This window comes from Spermophilus citellus (assembly GCF_964194105.1).
Source record: "Spermophilus citellus genome assembly, chromosome: 11".
Classification (NCBI taxonomy): domain Eukaryota; kingdom Metazoa; phylum Chordata; class Mammalia; order Rodentia; family Sciuridae; genus Spermophilus; species Spermophilus citellus.
This window is the reverse complement of record NC_138192.1, coordinates 57,624,242-57,644,463: the sequence shown is the minus strand read 5'-3', so window position 1 is coordinate 57,644,463 and position 20,222 is coordinate 57,624,242. Positions and strand designations below refer to the sequence as shown.

Here is a 20,222-nt window from a genome sequence, read left to right as displayed (position 1 = left end):
CTTCTGAAAAAGCTTATTCTGGCAATATTTTTTTAAACTGCTTCCTCAACATTTTTATGGACGAGAGCATTTTCAAAGGCCCTTCTTCAACCTTTTCCATCCTAACAGACTTTCAGAGATTGTGTGCTATCTGCCTGCTCATTCTGAAGTGTAACAATGCTTTCAAGTTGATGGGAGAAGGTGGAAGAGGTCTCTGGTGACTTGGAGCAGGTTCCCTGAGATGTGAGGATGTCCCAGTTCCAAAGGGAATGTAATACTGACAGAGGGACTGTGAAAACCCGGAAGCCCTAAGGCTGATTACATAGTCACTCTCAGAGCCTTTCTTCTCCTAGGCTGGCAAGCAGAATTTTAGGGGTCCAGATGCCTATGTACAAAAAAAGAGGGGGTTCCAGAAGCAGAAAACAGCCCTGAATATAATTTTTGGAGGCCCTACCATATGAAGGAAAAGTAATAGGGAAGAGATATTTAGGAATATTTCTATGGAGGAAACTAACAGCATCAAAATTCTCAGGCTTTCTTCAGCATCAACTTCGCGAATTGCCCGATATTTCCCCCAAGGACTAAGCTAAACTATACATTTTATCCCAGCATTTAACCACAAGATCCTCTCTTGGAAGAACTGCCATTCAGAATTCACAAAGCCTTTTGAATGTGGAAACATCATAAAACTGAAGATGAAAACCAAACTGAAGCTATTTTAATCACTTATATTAGTTTTAAATATATTTTAACATGCACACACATGTAATTACTTCACAGAGTACTTAACTTTATGTGAAGTAATAATTAATGAACAAGTGCTAAGTCAATGCAAATGAGTAGGCATAAGAAACAACAATCTTTGTATACATCTCTTATGTAGCCTATACAGAATATTTCCTGTTTGGTACTATGGTGGCATTTGCCACCTGCACCATGTACTTCATAGTTGACAATAAATCTGCCAAGAAACACATGGCACCAGCAGCACATACTACAAGGAAGGAAGGTATTTCTGTTTTGAGAATCCTTCAGAATGACTGATTAGTGAGCTCCCACTAGGCAAGCCAAACCTAAATTTTTGACTCAAGATGACAAAAGGAAGTCCAGACCAGCCAAGAAAACCCAGAGACATAGCTCTTTTGGATTTGCTTAAATCTGTCAATGGAAAATAATAACTGCTTTGAAGAAAGAAGAATGACCATGACCCAGGAACACAATCTCAAGTTAATAACATAAGCTCCCAAAGGACATGGTTCTCTCATCAAGAGGCTGTATATTTTTATAGTCCCCCCAAAAGTAGGCATAGTCATCAGGAAAATAAACTACAAAACAGTGGGAAAATCTTATTCAAGATTCACATGTTGCTCTCAATAAAATTGGGAACATTCCTACAGGATTCAGGCACCAGCTCATCTTAATACCAGCCTTCAGGTTGGGAGAGGTTAATATACTATCAAGCTTAACATAATATCCAGTGCTAGGTCAGACACAGAGGCCAGGGAAATGGCTTTCAAAAAGGACCAAAAATACACCAACTCAACTTTGTCTTCCCAATCTACTCCATTTCTCCATAAGGTCTGGATGCTCCAATCAGCAAAATTCAAACAACCTGGAAGCACAATACAAAAGCAGCCTTTATAGAGTACTTGAGTTCACAGGTAAGAATTAAATACTCAGAAATATCTCTTGCCAGATATAGGTTCATAGCCTGAATTCATTATGCTCGTTAAATTTCTGGTTAAAGCCATGTCTTCCTGTCCTAAAACCACTATCAATCAACAGTCAGTCCAACAAAGGAAGTTACAGTAATTTTGAGCTGCTCCCTCATAGGAATATAAAGTACACTGATAATAAACATAAGCCTAAGTGATAAGTGGTGTGCATATGATAATCTGGGAGCAGAATAGAAAGACCTCCTCAGCAAAAAGCTTGGTAAGAAGCACTGAATTTGTTCAGAGATCTAAATCTATAAAGCCCCAAGCACTTAGTAAACACCAAAAAATGGAAGCTGTTCTTCACCCAGAGATGACCTAAGTCTTGATTATCCATCTGCTGTCAGAGCCGCCCCAGCGCCTGCAAGGTAGGCGGACCTGCAACCCACCAACAGAACAGGCCCAGCAACCCGGGCAGGGGCAGAGCCGCCCTCGCGCCTGCAAGGTAGACGGACCTACGACCCACCAGCAGAACAGGCCCAGCGGCCCGACAGCGTGGTAGATGCATCCCCCCGGTTGGGGGAGGGGCAGAGCTGCCGCCCTTGCCTGCTAGGTAGGCGGACCTGCGACCACCAATAGAACAGGCCCAGCGGTCTGCGGAGGGGAAGAGCCGCCCCAGCACCTGCAAGGTAGGCGGACCTGCCAACCACCGGCAGAACAGGCCCAGCAACCCACGGAGGGGCAGAGGGGCCCCCCGGGCCTGCAAGGTAGACAGACCTGCAACCGACAGACAGATCAGGCCCAGCCGCCCGTGGAGGAGCACAACCGCCGCCCGCACCTGCAAGGTAGGCAGACCTGGTACCTACCGGCAGAACAGGCCCAGTGGCCTGCCGGCATGGTAGGCACATTGTCCCAATTGGAGGAGGGGTAGAGCCGCCACCCGCGCCTTTGCAACTATACAAGAGCAATATAAATATATAGGGGGAAAAGTCAATAACACAACAGTTTCACCAAGCAAAAAGAAACGCGAGCAGTATGAAAAGACAAGGAAAGAAAGGACCACAAGCAATGCAGGTCAACTCAACATTAGAAGAGGTAATATCTGCAGCAGAGGGAATGTCAGATAAAGAATTCAGGATATACATGCTTCAGATGATCTGGAGTCTCAAGGAAGACATTAGATAGCAAAATCAGACAATGAAAGATCACTTTGACAATGAATTACATAAACAAATCCAAGAAGCAAAAGATCAACTATACAGGGAGATAGAGGTAATAAAAAACAAACAAACAGAAATCCTAGGAATGCAGGAAGCAATAAACCAACTTAAAAACTCAATTGAGAATACTACCAGCAGAGTAGAACACTTAGAAGATAGAACATCAGACAACGAAGACAACGTATTTCAACTTGAAAAGAACATAGACAGCTCAGCAAGAGTGTTAAGAAACCATGAGCAGAACATCCAAGAAATATGGGATAACATAAAGAGACCAAACCTAAGAGTCATTGGGATACAGGAAGGTATAGAGGTCCAAACCAAAGGAATGAGCAATCTATTCAATGAAATAATACGAGAAAACTTCCCAGACTTGAAGAATGAGACAGAATCCCAAATCCTAGAAGCCTACAGGACGCCGAATGTGCACAATCATAAGAGATCCACACCTAGACACATTATAATAAAGATGCCAACATACAGAATAAGGAGAAAATTTTAAAAGCTACAAGAGAAACGAAGCAGATTACATTTAGGGGTAAACCAATCAGGATAACAGCTGATCTTTCAACACAGACTCTGAAAGCTAGAAGATCCTAGAATAACATATTTCAAACTCTGAAAGAAAATGGGTTCCAACCAAGAATCGTGTATCCAGCAAAATTAAGCTTCAAGATGGAAGATGAAATTAAAACCTTCCACGATAAACAAAAGTTAAAAGAATTTGCAGCTAGAAAACCATCTATCCATCTGCTGTCTCAGAAACACATATATATTTGCAGGCATTTAGGCAGATTCTAGTATGGAATTATGTACACATCTGTTTCTCCCTCTGTATTTTACTGCACAAAGACTGCATATTACTGTAGAACCTTGAATAAATGTTTCCTGAACTGACCTAATCATGCTCTCCCAGAGTCTGGAAAAAAAAAAAAAGTTTTCAAAAGCCTTTTATAGAACTTACATGTCAACATTTGTGAGATTCATATTATCTAGGTCATAATGGCAATTATTAAAAAATGAGTCCCCCCACCCTCGCAAAAAGTATTTTCAGTCTTTCAAACTATTCAGATAATAAACTAATATCTACCTATAAATATAGTAATTAGATCTCTCTTGGAAGCTGATGTAAGGGTTGAATCCAACTGGAAGGCAACACCAATGGGGCATGTCACACAATTTGGCAGAACTGTACTAGTCATTTATGGTTCCAAGGTCTGGGCTAACAGTACTTTCACCAAGATTTGAGGTTTTAGGTTTCCCCTCACTTACCCTTCAGACATGACATCACTTGGGCATATTTTTTTCTGTCAATTAAACTCATAAAATATATGATGCTTAAAAATGAGCCAAATATTTTTTCTGACAGTCCTTATAGCCAAAAGAAACACAGTTGAAACTGTTCGATCCAGGTAGTTCAAAGCAGGGGTACAGAGAGACAGATACAAGGAAAAGAGGGGAGAAACAAAACTCCTAGTGAACTTTTTTTTTTATCAAGTATGAAAATTTTCTGTTTGTCTAGATTTCCCAGTAGAAACCAGATAACTGCTAGAATATTCTGTAATCAAAGGTCTCAAAGGTACATGCTTTTTAAAAATAGATTAGGTGAAAGAACAGGCTGCCAATCCATCATGTGAAGAAAGAGTTATTATAAATCTGAATTTTCTGATTTGTCACCTTTGTCAAAGGTGTTTACTTATTGAGAAACTAAGCATGAGCTATCCCTATACAAAAATTGTTTAGGGAATCCATCCTATGACCTTAAAAATTAAAATATTTCTATGTTTCATCCTAAATTATCTCCTCTTTTCATAAACCTTCTAAATCATTGCCAATAAGCAACAATGATAAATTCAAACCCGGCCTTGAAATTATTACATCTACTGGCTCTAATCTACTCCCAGCAAGACTCATCCACACATTGCTAACTAAAGGAACCATACATGTACAGTCTTCCCACGCAAACACTGCTCTTAGCACGTTCCCAACTTCTCCCTGTTCCCAGCCACTCCTCCAAGGCTTACCTCTCATTTCATACCCACATCAAGTCTCACCAATCTCTCCACAGGTTTTGCCATTGACCCTAGTCGCTATATTTCTACATCATTAATTTGGGCGTACTTTTATATGATATTTAACATTTAGTGGACACTTTTTTTCAAATTGCAGATAAAGTCAGAAGACTTTGGTTAGAAACTCTGGCTACTGAACTTAACAGCGATTCACAAATTCTCAAAGCACCAAATTCCTCATCTGTAAACTGGGCCTAAAATTCTTGACTAACTCCCAATAATTTCATGAAGAGATAATGACATGCTGAGTGTGGTGTCACACACCTGTGATCAATCTCACAGCTTAGGAGGCTGAGGCAGGAGGATCAAGAGTTCAAAGCCAATCTCAGCAAAAATGAGGCATGACGTTTCAGGAGCCTTTGTCTAATATAAGATAACTGTAATTATGTGGGTTTGTCTCTGTGTCCTCAATTCTGTACCACTGTCTACAAGCCTCTTTTGGTGCCAATACCCTGCTCTTTTCGTTACTATGGCTCTGTAGTATAGTTTAAGGTCTAGTAAACTGATGCCACCTGCTTCACTCTTCTTGCTGATTGCTTTAGCTATGGGGGTCTCTTTATTTCTCCAGATGAATTTCATGACTGCTTTTGCTATTTCTATGAGGAATGTCATTGGTATTTTGATTGGAATTGCATTAAATCTATATAGTGCTTTTGGTAGTATGGTTATTTTGACAATATTAATTCTGCCTATCCAAGAACAAGGTAGATCTTTTCATTTTCTAAAGTCTTCTTTAATTTCCTTTTTTAGCATTCTGTAGTTTTTGTTGCAGAGGTCTTTCACCTCTTTCATTAAGTTGATTCCCAAATATTTTAATTTTTTTGAAGAAATTATAAATGGGGTAGTTTTCCTCATTTCCCTCTGATTTAAGGATGCTGGTTCATAATGGGGTTGGGGGTGGAGCACTGGAGAATTAGAGGAACTCTATGGTAGGGCAAGGGGGAGAGAGGGGAAAGGAAGGAGCATGGGGGTGGGAAAGATGGTGGAATGAGATGGACATCATTACCCTAAGTACATGTATGAACACACGAATGGTGTGACTCTACTCTGTGTACAACCAGAGATATGAAAAATTGTGCTCTATATGTGTAATATGAATTCTAATGCATTTTGCTATTATATATAACAAATTAATTTTAAAAAAAATAAGGTGCTAAGCAACTCAGTGAGACTGTGTCTCTAAAGAAAATACAAAAAAAGAACTGGGGATGTGACTCTGTGTTGAGTGCCCCTGAGTTCAATCCCTGATAACCCCCCCGAAAAAAGAGATAGTGATATAATATGAAAGAGTCCCTTTCTACCCACCAACAAATAAAAATATGATTCAACATATCTTTCTGTATCCCTAGAACTTGGAAAGGTACCCTTCACAAATTGAGTACATAGTCAATCTTGCCCATTAAGGGACTAGCCCACAGCTGTAGGAATTTGCTGAGTCATCTTCAGTGTTTTTCTTTATCCTGTATACTATAACATTCATTGAATACTTACTATTGTGCCAGGCTTTTTACAGAAATTATAAATTTAATCTCAACATATGAGGCAGGTCCTAAACCCCATCATGTCCACAATCTAAGAATCATGAGACAGATCTCCATCAATGCACTGACCAGGTAACCTGTTTTTCCATTTCCATAGTCTCTCCATCAATTTTCCATTGGAGAAAAGACATACTGAAAATGTGCTAAAATATATTTCACAAATTTGCCAATATTGTGCACACACAAGCTATATAATTTTAGTGGTCTCCATTTTTGCTAGTAGGGTCATTAAAACAAGTTCCCAGCTGAAAAACTGGAAGGTACTTCCCCCACCCAGTACTAGGGATTGCACCCAGTGGTGCTCTACAATGAGCCACATCTCTGCTCCCCTTCCTAATTTTTGAGACAAGGTAACACTAAGTTATCTAGACTGGCCTCGAACTTGTGATCCTCCTGCCTCATGTCTCCAAACTTGCTGGGATTACAGGTATGCACTACTGCACCCAACTGGAATATACATTTTAACCCAAGTACATTTTTCCCTTTTAACAACTTCAAATAAACAAAAAATACAAAACTCTGAAACATAGCAGTACAACATTCTGATTATTTCTGATGGCAAATGTACTATAAAGAAAAATGAAAAGTTTCTAGTTGGATTATTTTTGGAAAGTCTGCCAAATTTAGAAAGACTTCATTTTTTTTCTTATTTTTCAGCATTCACACACATTTCTAATTACTAGTGCATATTAGTTTTATAAAATGGGCTATTTTGTGACATTTTCATACATGCATATAATATACTTTGAGCATATCACCCTCCCCATTACCCTAAATTACTTTCTTCCCCCTCCCTCTCTTAATAGTCCCCCTTCTACTTTTATATGGTCATTTTTTTTTTGTTTCTCCTAGAGTCTACATATGTGAGAAAACATGTGATACTTGTCTTTTGATGTAACATGAAGATTTATCTTATTTTACTTAACATGAAGATTTCTATAGAAAGGACTTCATTTTTTAGATGATCACTGCAATTTCTATCATCTCAAATCTTTAAATCAACAATGCATCAGGTTAAGGACTATCTCCAATTTTTCTTTCCCCTTAGAAATAATATTCTGGTGTTTCCTATTTCTCACTATTCCTTATTTTTCTACTCCTTTACAATATTCTCTATTCTTTCAAATTAGGTGTTGAGAGTGCTACTTCACTGAGTGACAGTTATAGGGTGACAGGAAATTCAAGCCTTGAGAATAATATTTTTCTTAATATCTTTTTTCCCTTTTTAAGTAAGTATCCTTCCAGACAAAAACCTTTGAATAAATGAGGACAAGAAGAAACACATGCAAAATAGAACATAGGTGATGACTCTCACTGATGAAGACCACCAAATCAGAGCAAATTTTACATAATTAGGGGAAGGACAGAAAAGGTCAGAGAAGGAGATAATGATCATCTCAGAACTCAAATTCCTAACTTCTGTAAACTGGAAAAGGAACAAAACCAAGTTCAGCCTCCTGGTAGTAAATGAAGATAAAAAGTGCTTCAACTATGACTGGTTTTGGGGGGGAGGGGAGACAGGGATTGAATCCAGGGTCTTGTGAATGCAAAGCAAGCTCTCTACCAACTGAGCTATATCCTCAGTCCTTGAGTTTTTCACATATAATTCAAAGATCTTTTTTTATGTGCTACTATAATGGTTGAAATTAAGAATATAGGTAATTTTCCCCCTCAACAATTAAAATTGAAAATGTGACTTGTTGAAATTTAAAAAAAAAAAACTTGGAAGAACTTCAAAGAGATTAGTTCTTCTAAATTATTTTTATAAAGCAAAACTGGTAAAGAGTTGGTATTCCCATATTCTTTAATAGGATGACTGTTAAAGATATCATGAAAATAATTCTGATGTGAAGAAAAGTGTTGATTGCAATAAAGGCCAATAAAACATATAAGCCATTAGCTAAAACATGAAGACAGACTTGCAGGAAGCAGGTAACACACTGGAGAATAAGACCTAGGAGTTAGGCCTCGTCATCAAAAAGAGCACTTGACCTAAGCAACATTTGAAATTCCTTCCAGTTTCCAATTTTTTTGTATTTATTAGTACTTCTGTTTCTCTTCTAATCAATTATACACAAAGCTTTCTTCTTTGCCTTACCTCTTTGACCACCAAGTCAGTTTTTGAATATTAAAAAATATTCTTTGCTGGACATTCTAAATTTCAGGAGGCCATGTAACTCAGATCCAAGCCTCAGTGACCTTGGCAATCTTTTCCTCTGATATTCAGTGCCTGAAAAGTCAGATCATACCATACAGTTTTCTCGCTGAACTGTCTACACAATAAAAGCCAAACTCCAAAATCCAAGGACTTTTTATTATCTGGCTTTTGCCTCTCTGAGCTATGGGCATATATTCAATGTATACATCCTAAAGCACCATAGAAACAAAAATGTGAAAAACTTACACATAATCTCCTTCAGCAAAAAGCCAGTTTCATTTACTAAACTTTCCTTTCAATGTCTTCACATTTGCAGACATGTAAAGACAAAATTGTAGAAATAGAATGTTTTGTCCTAGCCCCTGTTGTTTATTTAGGAAATATTTCTCATTTTTACATAAGATTTTCTTTTCTAATACAATAATATCTTCTAACATACTAGTCAGATACTACACTACTTCATATGACAACCGAGTGAACTAGAAAAAAACACAACTTCTAAGAAGGGATAGCTGAAGCTTCTCCTGTAGGGTGCTACAGGCCCAGGGCTTAGCAAGCAGAGATCCCCTCTTAGGGAACAACCTATGCGAGAATATGTGAACACACTGATAAGCAAACAATATACATATATTTTTCTTTTCCTGGTCTTCTTAGGCATTGTTCACAAGACTCCAACAAGTTGTAGAGATATGCAGGTCCTGACTCGAGGCCCAGATTCTTCTCCAGCATTGTGCTAAGGGACTGTACATCACAAGGCAGAGACTATGCTCCCTTAGGCCACTTGGACAGAGCCCAAAGAAAGTGACTTCCCAGGGAGTATCCCCGTTAGAGCAAATAGGATATTTACTTGGGGCAGAGAGTGCCCCTATGAATAAGCAGGCAAGACAGCAGAGTGGGGGAACTGCAATCAGGCCACCTTTATTCAAATTCTATCTCCTTCACTTACTGTTTGATCTACTAGGTCCTACAGTGGCTACCTCCAAGAGGCCTTGAGAAATAAATCACAGAGGCTCTTAGCACAGTGTCTGGGACAGAGCGATCATTCAATAAAGTTTTCTCTCCTGTAAAAATCATATTAATGACATCTATATCTTTGTGTCATTTAAAAACTCTAAAAAATTATTACCATAAAGATATTATGGTATTATAGAATGATGGAATGAGATTATTGAGTTAAAATATACAAATAAGGACCTAAATTTGAACATTTTATTTTTTCACATAAAATCAAGTATATAGGTGGTAAACAGTCATGAACTGCCATTCCACATGAAATAGCAAACGTAGTAAAATTTCATGTGGGGGGCGGTTAAGAAGAAATGTTAGTCATGGATAACGTATGAAAGGCAATGAGGACTTGGGGTTCTTCCTCATAGTGGGAAGGGTCAGCCAGGATGACCTAGGCCTTTCCAGTTCTGCAATCTATGAACCCATTTCTCCATGCCATGTCCTTCCACCTCTGTTACAGCACACAGCTTGTCCCCCAAAGAGACAGATTCCTCCCTCTTTCTCGAACATGCCTCATCTCTGAAAAAGATTTTGCTCATCTCATGTTCTTTCACCTCACCTCCACCTGGAGCATCCAACCCCAGCCATCCTCAAAAAGACCCAGTTTGCATCTGTCCCTTCCTCCAGGTCCCAAGTTAGTATTCCACTCATCCTTAAAAACTCAGAAGATTTATTATGTCATTCCAAGTTTAATGGCATCAACCATCTAAAAACTTAAAAACTACTTTCTCTTAGATATGAAATAATACAGCATTGGTCTTCATAGATCTAAGGTGCACATATGTGCATATACTGCATCATTTAATTTAGCTGGGACTATGGCCACATTGGCAGAAGTCTATTTCAACCAGGATCTGGAGACAAACCAGGTGTCTACTGCATCAGTATCAACATTTTCCTTCTGGTCAAGCTGACAAATGTATGGTAATGCAAAATTCAATAGTTGATCCAATTCAAGGTGTGTGTTTATTAATCAATTCTAAATAGTTAAAGTCTGAATACAAGGAGGAAACTATATGTTAACAAAGTTTATTTAAAAACTTTGTGTTAGAGTGCTTTTTTTTCTTTAATTAAGCCTCATTTATGAAGTGTTTTAAATTTCCTGAAATCCCATTATGGTTTATAAATTTAACCAACCCTTTTTGCCAACTGACACTGGATAAGATCATAGCACGTATGTTATTATCTGGGGATTAAGAAGAGGGGACTAAAATGCGTATTTGGATATAGAAACACTTATAAATTAAACAAAGTTACCAGAATAAATCATCTCTACAGAACACAAACGTTAAAAAAGTCATATAATATTAATAAAAGTATGATATCTTAAAGTTTCAAATTCTTAATATGAAGAATCATAACATGATAACAGTATGTGAATCTCTAATAAGCAGTGAGCTTTATACGGGGATAGTAGGTAGGTGCTAAGCCATAGGTTATCATATTATAACATGGGGAGCAGTTATGGGACCCTGCCCCCATGCATGATCTCAGTTCTCTTGGGTGTTGCTTTCACCCATGACTGACGAGGTTTTCCGGTTTGAAGCCTCACCATCAGTGTGTAAAGAGAAGCTGCTCCAGAGGCAATAGGGGGAGAAGCAGCTCTGGTGGCATTTGAACTGGAGATACTCAGGCAGAGAAACCAATCTGGTGGTGGTATAAGAGATGAACAGAACCAGGGGATGAGGAGAGAGCAGGACAAGAAAGGACAAAGTAGAGAAGACAATCAGAAATGAAATGGCAGAAGGAAAAAGGAGAAAAAGAAAAGTCAAAACGTGAAGGCAGTGTGGAGAGCAGGGGACAAAAGGGGGAAGGAGAAGGAGAGAAAAAATGTAAACAATCTTTGGGTATATGAAGAGCAACATGCCCGTACATCCGATTGCTGTTTCTGTAAGTCACAGACAATATTCAATGACCCCAGGCACAAATCCATGAACCACAAGAGCTGAATATCATCACTAAAAAGACAAATCTAAGCTTCCAGCCAGTAAGGGGCATGAAAACTACTGCCATGTTGACTTTCTTAAAATACTAGAAATGATGAAACAAAGTCCAATGAAATTCAATTAATTTCCTTCCTGAGCTTGAAACTATTGAAACAAAATTGAAGAATGTGATGTTGGTTTCTTAGATGATCATCTTCCAGCACACCTGCCGACCAGAAAAGTCGTCTATTCTTATGTTTCTCCAGATACAATTTCCATCATGTCTAGCTTCATACTTTTGGTCTATATTTCCAATTAAAAATGAATGGTAGCAGGATACCTTGAGCAGCTCAGGCTTGGCTTTGATGACTATACCTAACCTTCCAGGATCCAGGGTCACGTCCCGGCTTGGGCCTGGGACATTTCTTTTATTTTCCTGATTCTTCCATTTTACTGGAAAGTATGTGTTCATAAGGAAAAGTCTCCATTAAAATGTTTTTCATCATTTAATATATTATTAGTCAAAAAAATGAATCTTGTTAGGGTGGGAGCTGGCAGATATAAGATACTTTCTAAGTAAGGAATAATAGAAAACCAAATTAAAATGTTCTTTGCAAATTAAACCCATATATATAATTATAGTTAAACTAGTGGTAAGAATTTCCATTTCAGTACCAAGGTGATTATGAAATTCTTTAGGCACAGTTGGCTTTTCTTTAACTTCCAAATCAGGCTGTATATTCTTCTGCCCACATTTGAAGTTGATGCAGACTAGCAGGTTATATTGCCCTTGGCCCAATGCAAATACCAGGAGGTGAATTGAAACACCGCTCTTTAATCATTTTTAATTAATTCACATTAAACTTATTGGCATTTTTGGCTTTTCTAAACAGGAAAGTTTCAAATGGCTTATTGGAGCCATCATAATCAAACATCAAGTCCTTCAGCAGAACTGAACTTCATTGTAGAGATTTTAAGTTTCTATAATCAAAACCAAGTCAAAGGGACAAGTTAATTAAAAGGCAACCAAATGTGACAGGTATGAAAGTCACATTGTCACTAACTGTAACATGACACTTAGACTCTACTACAATGACCCAAAAGACACACTAACGTTAAACCCTTAGAGAATTAATGTTCCTTCACCACATCATGCTTAAAATAAGTGAAAGTAAATTATTAATCTACAAAGAATAAACATTTGGGAGTGAGGATCTTATTAATAAGTTTTTTTTTTTAAACTCATGGACCATAGAAACCTCCATGTACTTGCTCCAAATGATATCTCTATCTTCACAGGCAAGAGTGTCGATTTACTTACAATGTAAATTAACTTTGCATTATCTGGCAACTTACAAAAGCTCAAAAATATTTTTCTATTAATGAATGATTGAGAGTATTAGTGAATGAACAACCTCACTGACATTACACCAATAACACATATAGGTGGTCAGCACCAATCCTCCCTCATCATGGTGGTATTTCAGTGAGGAAGGATTTAAGAGAAAATCTTTTTTTTTTTATTGATTATTTAAAACATTACATAGCTCATGATATATCATCTTTCATACATTTGACTCAAATTGGGTTTTGAACTCCCATTTTCACCCCAAATACAGATTGCAGAATCACATCTGTTACATATTCACATTTTTACATAATGGCATATTAGTGACTGTTGTATTCTGCTACCTTTCCTATCCCCTACTATCCCCCCTCCTCTCCCCTCCCCTCCCATCTTCCCTCTCTACCTCCTCTGCTGTTGTTCAATTCTCTCCCTTTTTTTTTCCCTCCCCCTTGCCCCTCATAACCTCTTATAATTTTATGTATCATTGAAGGTCTCCTACCATTTCCATATGCTTTCCCTTCTCTCTCCCTTTCTCTCCCCCCATTCGTCTTTGTTTACTGTAGTCTTTTCCTCATGCTCTTCCTTCCTGTTCTGTTCTTAGTTGCTCTTTAAGAGAAAATCTTAAGGAGGAAATATAAGTTGATGACTGAAGCACATTTAACCAAAGGAATACTGCCTAAACATTTAAAATCATCATCATCATCATCATCATCATCACTCAAGCATTCTACACCAATGATTAGAACACAGACCTGAGCTTCACAGACCAGTGGAGGAAAACAGAGGCCCAGAAGGGTATGAAGAGCAACAAGGGGATTTTTAGATGCTCAGACCTCAAAGTGCTGCCTCTATCCTAGAAAGAGTGCCTACATCATGATGTCAACAGCTACCCAGTTTCAGAAACTTACCTGCTATGAGGGCTACTCTCTTCTATCATTTGGCAGCAGAATTTTCTGACTTTCTGTGCTCAATCAAAGTATAGTATTTCCAGGAAGATATACAGCACTATAGAGTACAGGCCAAAGTAAGAGCCCATGAACTCCTAAAGAAACTTTCATTAGCATCACTGGAAATGGAGTGCTATGCAGCATGATGCACTGTACCAGTCTGATACAGTCCAGGCAGTGAGTGTACCACTGCCCTGGATCAGCAAAGGAGCGAGGGACCCTGCTGCACCTGTGCATCCTACCAAAGCTGCTTCCTGATGAAAGGCACTTACCGCAGTGCCGAATGTCTTCCAGAACGGGATACACTGTTGCCCACGGGTGACGGCAGGTTGCTCCCTCTGTGCAGGTCCTCGATGGACCTACTCCAGGGCTTGGATTTGTCCACCGAACTTTCCACGGTACTTTCCACACTTTCAAAGTCAAAACTAAAACAAAAGAGGAATGTCATTGAAGACTTAAAAATTCACTTTCACACATATACATAGGTACATTTGCTGTGTATGTAATACATTTATTTACATCTTGGTATGTATTTGCAGACAGAACTAAAAAGGAAATACAAAAGAATTTCTACGGACTCAGATTGAAAGCACAGATGACAAATACTAGGCCTGGCAAAAGAATCATGGAACAACAAACAAAAAATTAAATAGTGATGTATTATTTGTATTTTAATATAGGGTTTATTAGCTTGCCAATTGCTAAAATGCTATGATAGAAATGGGGGAGTCCTACAGCTGTCTTCATTTTGCTTTAACAAGTCAATATGTTAGGCTTATGCTAATTTATTCCTACCCATCAATTTTCACTGAGCATTCTCTCCTAGTGTGTTGGCAAGTATACTTTTCCAACCATATGTGATACATTAGTAGTGAAGTTATGGATTTGCTTTGATTTTGGAATCTTTTCCCAATGTGGTGCTTTTAAAAGCAAGACTGTTGTTTCTCTGACATTTTTTGAGGTTATTATTCATGCTAACCATGTTAGAATAAATGGCAAGTTAAGTTGCTCATTCTTGTATAGTTTTAGGAACAAAGTCTTTAAACAGACAGACCTTTGTGTTCCATGAATCTTTTTTTTCTCATAAAATCAGTAGCTCTGCTTTCTCAAAACCAAAGCAGCAGCAAAAAACACTGTATTAATTATTTCTACCTAAATTCCACAACACCTGATTGGGCAGTAGAATAAAGGGAGCTATAATTAATATCTCCAGAATATCATAGAAAATATTGCAAAAGAAAAATAATATATACTGGAAATGATTGATGATTTTTTAAATAAAAATATGACTGCCAAAATAAAAGTATCATTAGAATAGTCGTCTGAAAACTAGGTGATACTTTTCCAGCTATTAAAGCCTGATCCGCAGAGACTGATGCACAAAGCCACTGCAGAGATCTGATGAAAATGTTGGCATGCTTTTTGAAGCAAGAGAAATACTCAACAAAAAAGAGGCAGAACAAGGTAATCTAAGAAAACTTTTGAGTACAAAAAAGAGAAAGCTATCATTAAGACTAGAGGTTTAAGTCAAAGGGGCACCACAGGATCACTCATGGCATTGACAAGCTCACCAGATCCCCCTGCAGCCCTCAAATCATTCAGCCATCCAGCATCTATGGCCCCTACTCTCACACGGAGAAAGGAAACATGCACCTTAATGAATGCTTCTATTTTAGAGATCGGATCTAAGCCTATTGTTTCACATTCTATAGGCTGGGAAACTGAGATATGCCAAGGAATAGAAGGAAAATTTTTATTTCATTAATACAAAAGACCAACTATATTATGTAATTTATTATCTAAGTAAAGCAAAACCAAATGAAAGCTAATAGCAAAATGTTTAAAGCTAATACCAAAACAAAATCCAAAGTACAAGATTAGGAAACAAGAACTCTTTGAGTTTTGAACTTTTGTGGGCTACTGTCTTACACTGTAGACTACAAGAATTCCAACACAGCACCACAACCTTTGCTCATTCATCCTATATGAAGGCACATCTGGGAAATCTAGTTTACAAGCTGCATTGTCATATATAAAGCATTCGTTATAGCAAACACAGAATATACAACATGGTATTCTTATTCATTATTCCTGATTTTTCGTAGCTCTCCCTCAATTCCATAAACATTACCCTAGAACTTCAAAATATATGAGATTATTATTCTGCTTTATCAAATAATATGAAGCATAAAAAAGATTAGCAGATTTTGATATCACAGAGATATGTAGGAAATACCTTTTGATAGAACATGCTATAAAAACCAGGATTATGTTTCAGGAACAATTTCTCAGGGAGATAAGAACTTATCTGCTGGCTTTTATTTATTTATTTAGTCTATTCCATCTAATATATGACAGGTAACAAAACAGAAACTCATGGAGCCAGTTTCAGTTAACATTTCAGTTTCTGTTTCTGGAAGGTGAGAATAATTATTTCCTTCTCCCATATTCTCAGAGAAGTGATAGGGATTATATGATAACATCTGGTTAGGTCTTAGGACTCTTTTAGAGTGAGGCAATATAAAAAAACAAGTTACTAATTTTAAAAGAACAGTGAGGGTGGAAGAAGTACCACCTAGGCTGGAACATCTTTCAATCAAATTAAAACTACAGTATTATTGCCTCAATCTATGTCAACAAAACCTGTGGATGCTGGGATGTGTCTGACTTAAGGAGAAAATGTGAAGAGAATTTTTCAAATGTACATGCTTTGGTCCTATTGTAAACCATTTCAGAAGTCAAGAAAATGGGAGAATTTATGAAATAATACAATCAAGGATTCATGGTCTGCCCCAGTATTTCTACCCCGCCCCCCTTCTACTTTTGGGCAAGAAATCAAAACAACACAAATACATATAAAGTAAAAAGAAAAAGTTTGGTTTGTTTTTTTTTTAATGGCAGGGGTGAGGGGTGTCCCTCTAGGTGCACTATCAGTGTCTATTTCTGCAATTGTTTTCTATGCATTTACTAGCATAATAAATATACATTCATATACACATATACATCCATATACACAGCTTATCTTTTTTTGGAGAGGGGAGGGTGCTAGAAATTGAACCCAAGGCCTTGCGCATGTTAGATAAGTGCTCTATCACTGGCCATACCACCAATAACATTATTTTTAAAATTAAAAGATGGCCTGAGCATAGTGGCACACACTTGTAAGAAGCTGAGGCTAGAGGATTACAATTTCAAGACCAACCTGGACAACTTAGTGAGACCCTGTCTCAAAAATTAAAAAGATAAAAAAATAAAACAAAGGTTGGGGATGTACCTCAGCAGTGAAATACTCCTGAGTTCAATCCCCAGTTCTAGCAAAAAAACAAAAAGGTTGTGGGAATCATTCAGTGATAGGTAAAGTGTGCTTGGCATGCATAAGGCCCTACTACATACAATCCCCGGCACCCTGAAATTAAGTTTTTTTAAAGAATTTTTTTTTTTTTAGTTGTCAATGGACTTTTATTTCTTTATTTGTGGCGATGAGAGTCAAAGCCACATGCTAGGCAAGCACTCTATCACTGAGCTACAACCCCAGCCCCAAAATTAAATTTTAAAAAATAACAGTCACTTTTCTACATCTTGCTTTTTTCACTCAAAACACCATATTCATCTTTCAGTAACTTCTAGAGCATTCTACCATATAGCTATCTGTAACTTCATCCATCAACAAAGTACTTCTTTGGGGCTATGGTGAAGTTTCATAGCAAAATGCTTCTCTACTATGCATGAGACCCTGAGTTCAAACCCCAGAACCACATACAAACACAAAGTACTTTGTTTTGAAAGCAAGGTCCCTCTGAAGGTGCTTTTTACTCAGCTTATTTCTCCCCTAAAAATGTTTCTAATATTAATTATGCGATTAGTTTTTAGTTATTCAACAAAAACATTCCACCTTAAACCCCTCTCACATCTCTTTCTGGTTTCCTGCCCTGAATGTGGTATATAATTTTACCATTAAACTGCATATTCTGTGACCACATAAAATTCAAATGCAAACAAGCCAAATTTTACTTACGTTACTGCATACTGTGCGAATGATAGATATTCTACTAGGACATCAAGGCCTTTGTTTTCTTCATTCAAAAACTCTCTGACCCATCTGGTGAAGAGAAAAAAAAAAAAATCATTGAAGAGGTTGACCACATGACCACATGATCTGCTATGGAGAGGACAACAGTGGCAAGTTTTGCTTTTCTGTCAGAAACATACAATGCTTCAAAGGAAATTCAGAGGAAAACCTAGGCTATTCCACATGCGGTAGAGGCTTCTAGAAAACTACATTTCCACACACAAAAACAAGGAGCAAAACCTGTGCGTGTGCCATTGCATTTCACTGCTTAGGAGGTTTAAGATAACCTATAAAAGAACTTTCCAAAAAAAGAAACTTGCTAAATGTACTTTTTTCCACCACAACTGATCCACAGGCTGCTTGATGAAGAAGCCAAGATTGCACAGAGAATGAGCAGACTAGGGACATGACGCCATAACCACTGAAATCCCGGCAGGGCTCCAAATCCACACTCAACTCCTTCTTGGCACAGGAAGCTGTAGAAACCACTAAACTAGCCAATGAGAGGCCAGTGTTTATGGGCTTCTGGAAATTCAATAGAGGTAAAGATTTGCTTAATTTTTTCCATGAACGTTAAAACCTTTTAAAAGGCCGAAAGCACCGCACGTGATAAAAATATATTTTTTTAAAGATTGAATTTTAAAAAATACCACCTTACGTTTGAATGGTGATTAACATTTTATTGAAAATGTAGACATTTTATTTGATCTTCATAACAATTCCAATCAGATGGTCAAACCTCATGTTTAGGTACTGAGGATAAACACCCGTTACCCCATTTTACAGATTTCCTCCAGTGTACTAACCTTTAAAGAACATGTGAGACCTGATTAAATCTTCACTCACTGAGAAACTCCAACAAATAATGAAGAAAAAGTTCATTGATTGTCATCAAAATGGTACTTTTGGGACATCTGCCAAATGCATTCCTAAATGGTTGCTCTCCTCCATAAACGCAGTGCCAAAAAGTCTGACCAACTATGAACACTAGAGCTACCATGGAAGCCAGTCTTATTAATCTATTAAAATAGTAGGACAATTTTCCCATGTGTCCTTACAGATGAACAACTACTTAGGATATTTGTCTTTAAAAAAAAAAAAAAAGAAAGAAAGAAAGAAAAAAAATCTGATGAACGCAGGATGCTTGTTTTTAAATTTTTGGTGTTTCCTCTCCCTTGGATGGAGGGAGGGTCTTCATTTTTTTGTCTAAGCATCAAGCTTATTATTTCTCCAAGCTCCTGTCACCTCCATGATGCAAACTCAGATCTACAGGTTTTTGTAGGAGGCAGAAAGGTGGGAAATTAAGACAGCTTGACTTGTATATCCCCCAAGTGCCTCAGACAGGCTACCATAAAACATATGCACTTCGCACAGCTGTGTGTAAGAATACAACCTTTACAAAAAACCCAGAGCAGCAACACTGGCAAAGAAAACAGCATCTGTTCACTCTCACAAAGCAGCTTTGTTATAAGACCTAAATGCACCTAACAGGGCTGCCTGCTGGTTGAGGCTGAAGTTTCCAAAACAGCCACATACGTGTTCTCACAGCATCCGTTTCTAGATACTTTATTTATTTTAAATATTCCCTATGCTGCTAGATTTCAGGAGACACTCAACAATTTTAAATGCTGATAATTACAAGCATAGAAAGAGTAAAAGCAAACTTTTTTTTTTCTTTTTATGATTGGCAGGAGACTTAAGAACTAGAATTCTCCATCATGATCAGAAAACTAATCATTCATTAAATTCAGGCCCCCATGCTTCTCCTTGGCCTCTCCACTGGTCTAGCCTATGGGCTCTGACTGTACAATGTCAATTGATCCAGGGCAGTGTCTTTTAATATGAAAAATAACGATAACGGTCCAGATTTGGAGGGCAGTCTCACTTTCACATATTTTTCATATATTAGTTGCCCACAAACTCAGAAGTAGAGAAAAGTAGTCATTGAAGTTCCTTCTGGTTGATTCTGTAGACACTGCCTCTGAAGAGTACAGATCCTTCAGGGTACCCTCCATAGTAGCCAATGTCTCAACCACCAACAGCCCCATCGCTCTTCAGACGTTCTGCCAAATTCGACAGGAGGCAAATGACCCAGACATAAAAAGTTAACCAAAAAAAAAAAAAAAAAGTAGGAAATAGCCAAACAAGTCCAGAGCAGCAGTCTTCTTGACTCAACATGCAAACATGTATATATTTTGATGCAGGAATAAAGATTAATTGGTTTTGTTTACTTCGCTTTAACATGCTCATCAATGTCCTCATTCCCACATGCTGACATTGAGTAAAAGTGCCTTAAATGA

At 37.8% G+C, this 20,222-nt stretch overlaps 1 protein-coding gene across 10 annotated transcripts in view; it reads right to left on the bottom strand.

Annotated features, from left to right (window-relative positions):
• FMNL2 (formin like 2) overlaps positions 1–20,222 on the bottom strand; it is a 303,439-nt gene that overhangs the window by 78,507 nt on the left and 204,710 nt on the right. For all 10 annotated transcript variants that reach the window (XM_081261219.1, XM_081261221.1, XM_081261223.1 and 7 more), the window contains exons 5-6: positions 17,869–17,952; positions 14,126–14,278 (exon numbers count right to left, since the gene is read on the bottom strand). In XM_081261219.1, the coding sequence (XP_081117345.1) occupies positions 14,126–14,278; positions 17,869–17,952 (237 nt within the window). The remainder of the gene's footprint in view (positions 1–14,125; positions 14,279–17,868; positions 17,953–20,222) is intronic.